The following is a 5996-nucleotide window of genomic DNA, read 5'->3' as shown; positions in this document are numbered from 1 at the left end:
ATGGCTTCTCATATATACACTACAGCTTTATCGTGTTTGCTTCTACTGCTGCTCTCCTCCTTCTCGCAATGCCAAGCGCAGCAGCAGCAGCTATCCCCTACATTTTACGACAACACATGCCCTAATGCTCTAAACATCATTCGCGATGCCGTAAGGCAAGCCGTGTCCCGTGAGCGTCGCATGGCCGCTTCCTTGATTCGTCTCCATTTCCACGACTGCTTTGTTCAGGGTTGCGACGCTTCCATCTTACTGGACGAGTCACCAACCATTAAGAGCGAAAAGACGGCGTTGCCAAACCATGCCTCTGCCAGGGGTTACGACGTGATAGAGGCTGCCAAGCGCGAGCTAGAGAAAGCTTGTCCTGGTATTGTATCTTGTGCTGATGTATTGTCGGTGGCTGCACGTGATGCCACTGTTGCTGCGGGAGGTCCGTCTTGGACAGTGAAGCTGGGAAGAAGAGATTCAACCACAGCTAGTCGTAACATAGATCTCCCCAGCCCTTTCGCAAATTTGGATACACTTATATCCAGCTTCGCTACCAAAGGCCTTAACACAAGAGACATGGTTGCCTTGTCTGGTGCACACACTCTCGGCCAAGCTCAATGCTTCCTATTTCGCGATAGAATTTACGGCAACCGTACTGACATTGATGCCGGTTTTGCTAGCACTAGAAGACGCAAATGTCCAAAGGACACCGGAAATGGGAATTTGGCACCCCTTGATTTAGTGACCCCAAATTCCTTTGATAACAACTACTATAAGAACTTATTGCAAAAGAAAGGTCTGCTTCAATCGGATCAAGTTCTATTCAGCGGTGGAGCAACTGACAGTATTGTTTCAGAGTACGCCAGGAGCTCTCGGGCATTCCAAGAAGATTTTGCATCAGCCATGATTAAAATGTCTGAAATTCAGCCGCTCACGGGTCAAAATGGAATCATTAGAAAAGTCTGCGGTGCTTTGAACTAGCTAGCTTCAATAATTCATAACCATTTCTTCAATTTAGTTTTTCCTCTCCTACAATTTAATTAATTGTATTTCTTTTCTTCATTACTGTACTCATGATCTGTTTTACAAAATTGCATGTAATAATAAATTTCTTGTACTTTTCATTATATACCTACAACTAACGCAACATGCACTGTTTCTTTTATTGAACATTATATTCAAATTCCAACTAATTCAAGGTTACGTTACTTATTCTCAACAAAGTTACATTAAAAGCATGCGCTGATCTACTCAAATTACATATAATATTAGGCATAGGATTTCTGTAATGGAATTATTTGTTTATCATTTCCTTCATCCCGCTTCGCAATTCATGCTCGAGAAGATATTGTTAAGTTTGTCTCATATCGGGATTAGGAATATGAGTTTGTCCAATAGGAGTGAAACAGTTTGGGTAGACGCATTGTACAACGATTAGATGCCTAGAAATACATTAATTATATCCCAAAGCTAAGGTATCACCACGATCACCATCGCTATGAACGATTTTTTTTTTTTTTTACTCTCGTGGGTGTAAGCACATTGCCGAACCATGTAAATCTTACATTCTTTACCTCTATTTTTACCAATATTATTGTTTCTGGTTCTTGTTGATTTCATCAGATATTGTAGGCAAGACAATATAATTCGTACACAAAATTGTTTCCAAGTTATCATTTGGATTTGTATTTTTCAAAAAAAAAAATAATAAGTACTCGGATTTATAAAATCATATTTTGCAATTTGAAAAATAATTGTATTTGAACAAATTATTTGTTTTTTTTTTTTCAAAAAACGTCACAAGTTTTTTTTTTATTTTTAATTTTTTTTTATGTGAAATGCCCTATCGGAACGTTATGCTGTGCAGCGGTGTGCACCATGCAAGGTGCGCACGGTTCCAATTCATAATTTCTATACTGTAGATTCATAATTTCTATGCTGTAAATTCATAAAATATATATTGTAGGTTCATAATTTCTAAAACGTAGATTCATAATTTAAACACAAGAAATTCATAACTTCTATATAGAAGATTCACAATTTCTATACTGCAGATTCATATTTTATGCACTGTAGATTCATAATATCTAAACTGTATAGTTAACAAATTATGAACATATAGTTCTGTGAGTTGTGAATACAGAGTTCAACAATTGGGAATATGAGCATCGAAAATTATGAACATATAGCTCTGTAATCATGAACATATATTCATAAATTTATGAACATATAGCTCTATCACATGTTCACAAATCAAATACTGTAGATTCATAATTTCTACACTGTAGATTCATAATTTCTAAACTGTGCGATTGCGAAGAGAGAAAAGAATGTTTGAATGCGAATGGAAATCGCCTAACGCCGTTAACGGCAATGAAAAATGGATATTTTTTTTTTTTAATTTGGAACGGCGTCGTTTTGCAACAGTATGCACCATGCACGGTGCACACGGTTGCACGGCATAATTTGCGTATAGTATCCAAAGAGATAACTAGATGAGTTATTGTTATTGTATGGAAAATAACTATTATATTCTTAGGATTATCTTGATAAATTATGCTATTCCTTTTGGACATGCTTGATTGAGGAAACAAAATTTAGATGAATATAAATTCTATTTCATAAGGAATGCAAACACTTTTGTGGGATCGTCTCACACGTCTCAATCCCGTTAGAGAGAGAGAAAAACGAAGGAAAAGCAAGACACATGTGCGTTTCACGCATATACGGGACGAGTAAATCTAGTTCTATTTTTTCTAGAATTTTTTTAAATCTAACAAAACAATGAATGCATCCAAAACTATCATCACTAGCCGACATACCAAAATCACCAAATTAATTAACTAATTTCCCAATTATAAAAATTTTCTTGAGCATATACAAATCAAAGATCAAAGCTGAATGAGTGAAAGTGAGGAAACAACATTGTAGATGGCCAATTTTTGCAAGGAGCGAAATGCAATCGTGAAGACAGCAAACAAGATATCAACTCTTTGCGCCTCAAATGTTCTTAACGATCATGTGTTTAAACATTTGCGGTCATATGTCTGGACACATTTTGTCACCAAATTAGAGAGAGAAAAATGAAGGAAAAGAAAGACACGTGCGCGTTTCGCGCATCTAAATCTATTTCCTTTTCTTGAATTTTTTAAAATCTAACAAAACAATGAATGCATTCGATACCATCATCACTAGCTGACATACCAAAATTTCCAAAATAATGGACCTAATTAATTAACTAATTTTCACAATTACAAATTTTTTTTTGATCATACAATCCAATTATTTGGAATATATGAAGACTTAAATCCATTAGTGGAGTATTTTAACAAATTTTTTCTAAATGATCACTGTCACTGATTAAAATATTTTTCAGCGAAATTAATGAAATAAACTTAATAATATCACAGTTCCAAAACTGTTCACAACTATGAATATATAGTTCAAAAATGATGAACATATAGGTCTGCTTCAATCGGATAAAGTTCTATTCAGTGGCGGAGCAACTGACAGTATTGTTTCAGAGTACGCCAGGAGCTCTCGGGCATTCCAAGAAGATTTTTTCTAAATGATCGCTGCCACTGATTAAAATATTTTTCAGCCAAATTAATGAAATAAACTTAATAATATACACATTCATAAATGGCAAATTATGCTGTGGAACCGTGTCCACCTTGCAAGGTGGACACAGTTCCAAAACTGTTCATAACTATGAATATATAGTTCAAAAATGATGAACTTATAGGTGTATGATTATGAACATAGAGTTGTGAACACAATTATGAACATATAGTTCTGTAATATATGAATATAGAGATTCAATAATTGTGAATATGAAGTTCAAAATTTATGAATATATAGCTTTATAATTATGAACATATAGTTCATTAATTATGAATATAGAACTGTGTCCATCTTGTCTTGAATATATAGCTTTATAATTATCAAGTGACATAAAACTTGGACAAATTATTCTGTGGACCATGGTCCACACAGTGCTGTACGGACCATAAAAGAAAGTACAATTTTTAATAATCGAAAGGTCGAAATATATATTATATAATAATCGAAAAAGATAACATTGAATATATGGTCGATGAAAAAATGATATAAAGGCCGGGAAAAGACTAATTGACGGAGAAGAACTGAACCCGGCCTGATCACAGGGAAAGGACCCTAGAGTATATGACTTGATTGTTCCGTTCATGATATTCATCAATTTTAATTTCTAAACATTAGTTATTATTAATCATATATATTCACACTAAGCTAGAATTAATATTTATTCTCCCTAGCCCTCTCTATATTATAGTGAATAATATAATATAATATAATATTCCTTTTATCGTTCCTTATCTGATTAGGAGTATATATATATATATATATATATATTTAACAATAGCCACCGCCTCCCTGCAACAAGTATATACACTTCGTTCCACTTTCCCATTCTCAATCATCATACCAACCCAATCATTGATTTCAGATCAGACCTACAATCCCTGCGCCATTTCTCTATATACATATGGCTTTCTCATATATACACTACAGCTTTATCGTGTTTGCTTCTACTGCTGCTCTCCTCCTCCTTCTCGCAATGCCAAGCGCAGCAGCAGCAGCTATCCCCTACATTTTACGACAACACATGCCCTAATGCTCTAAACATCATTCGCGATGCCGTAAGGCAAGCCGTGTCCCGTGAGCGTCGCATGGCCGCTTCCTTGATTCGTCTCCATTTCCACGACTGCTTTGTTCAGGTTGCGACGCTTCCATCTTACTGGACGAGTCACCAACCATTAAGAGCGAAAAGACGGCGTTGCCAAACCATGCCTCTGCCAGGGGTTACGACGTGATAGAGGCTGCCAAGCGCGAGCTAGAGAAGCTTGTCCTGGTATTGTATCTTGTGCTGATGTATTGTCGGTGGCTGCACGTGATGCCACTGTTGCTGCGGGAGGTCCGTCTTGGACAGTGAAGCTGGGAAGAAGAGATTCAACCACAGCTAGTCGTAACATAGATCTCCCAGCCCTTTCGCAAATTTGGATACACTTATATCCAGCTTCGCTACCAAAGGCCTTAACACAAGAGACATGGTTGCCTTGTCTGGTGCACACACTCTCGGCCAAGCTCAATGCTTCCTATTTCGCGATAGAATTTACGGCAACCGTACTGACATTGATGCCGGTTTTGCTAGCACTAGAAGACGCAAATGTCCAAAGGACACCGGAAATGGGAATTGGCACCCCTTGATTTAGTGACCCCAAATTCCTTTGATAACAACTACTATAAGAACTTATTGCAAAAGAAAGGTCTGCTTCAATCGGATCAAGTTCTATTCAGCGGTGGAGCAACTGACAGTATTGTTTCAGAGTACGCCAGGAGCTCTCGGGCATTCCAAGAATTTTGCATCAGCCATGATTAAAATGTCTGAAATTCAGCCGCTCACGGGTCAAAATGGGATCATTAGAAAAGTCTGCGGTGCTTTGAACTAGCTAGCTTCAATAATTCATAACCATTTCTTCAATTTAGTTTTCCTCTCCTACAATTTAATTAATTGTATTTCTTTTCTTCATTACTGTACTCATGATCTGTTTTACAAAATTGCATGTAATAATAAATTTCTTGTACTTTTCATTATATACCTACAACTAACGCAACATGCACTGTTTCTTTTATTGAACATTATATTCAAATTCCAACTAATTCAAGGTTACGTTACTTATTCTCAACAAAGTTACATTAAAAGCATGCGCTGATCTACTCAAATTACATATAATATTAGGCATAAGATTTCTGTAATGGAATTATTTGTTTATCATTTCCTTCATCCCGCTTCGCAATTCATGCTCGAGAAGATATTGTTAAGTTTGTCTCATATCGGGATTAGGAATATGAGTTTGTCCAATAGGAGTGAAACAGTTTGGGTAGACGCATTGTACAACGATTAGATGCCTAGAAATACATTAATTATATCCCAAAGCTAAGGTATCACCACGATCACCATCGCTATGAAC

The 5996-nt window shown here is 36.3% G+C and overlaps 2 protein-coding genes across 2 annotated transcripts; both read left to right on the top strand.

Moving 5' to 3' along the window:
• LOC109183554 (lignin-forming anionic peroxidase-like) lies at positions 1–966 on the top strand. Its single transcript, XM_019333657.1, has one exon. The coding sequence runs from the start codon at positions 1–3 to the stop codon at positions 964–966; it is 966 nt and encodes a 321-aa protein (XP_019189202.1).
• Positions 967–2916: 1950 nt separating this feature from the next.
• On the top strand, positions 2917–5237 carry LOC109183553 (lignin-forming anionic peroxidase-like). Its single transcript, XM_019333655.1, has 5 exons — positions 2917–3030; positions 3450–3510; positions 4537–4683; positions 4743–4953; positions 5042–5237. The coding sequence occupies exons 1-5, from the start codon at positions 2917–2919 to the stop codon at positions 5235–5237; spliced, it is 729 nt and encodes a 242-aa protein (XP_019189200.1).
• Positions 5238–5996: the final 759 nt, after the last annotated feature.

Source organism: Ipomoea nil, unplaced genomic scaffold, assembly GCF_001879475.1.
Source record: "Ipomoea nil cultivar Tokyo-kokei standard unplaced genomic scaffold, Asagao_1.1 scaffold1133, whole genome shotgun sequence".
NCBI classification, from domain to species: Eukaryota; Viridiplantae; Streptophyta; class Magnoliopsida; order Solanales; family Convolvulaceae; genus Ipomoea; species Ipomoea nil.
The sequence above is the reverse complement of the archived record's forward strand: the minus strand, read 5'-3'. Positions and strand labels throughout refer to the sequence as shown.

Coding starts and splice junctions, on each gene's coding strand:
- LOC109183554 (XM_019333657.1), top strand. CDS start 1: ATGGCTTCTCATATATACACTACAGCTTTATCGTGTTTGCTTCTACTG.
- LOC109183553 (XM_019333655.1), top strand. CDS start 2,917: ATGGCCAATTTTTGCAAGGAGCGAAATGCAATCGTGAAGACAGCAAAC. Junction 3,031..3,449: donor TTAAACATTTGCGGTCATAT/GTCTGGACACAT, acceptor ATGAACATATAG/GTCTGCTTCAATCGGATAAA. Junction 4,954..5,041: donor CGGGAGGTCCGTCTTGGACA/GTGAAGCTGGGA, acceptor ACTTATATCCAG/CTTCGCTACCAAAGGCCTTA.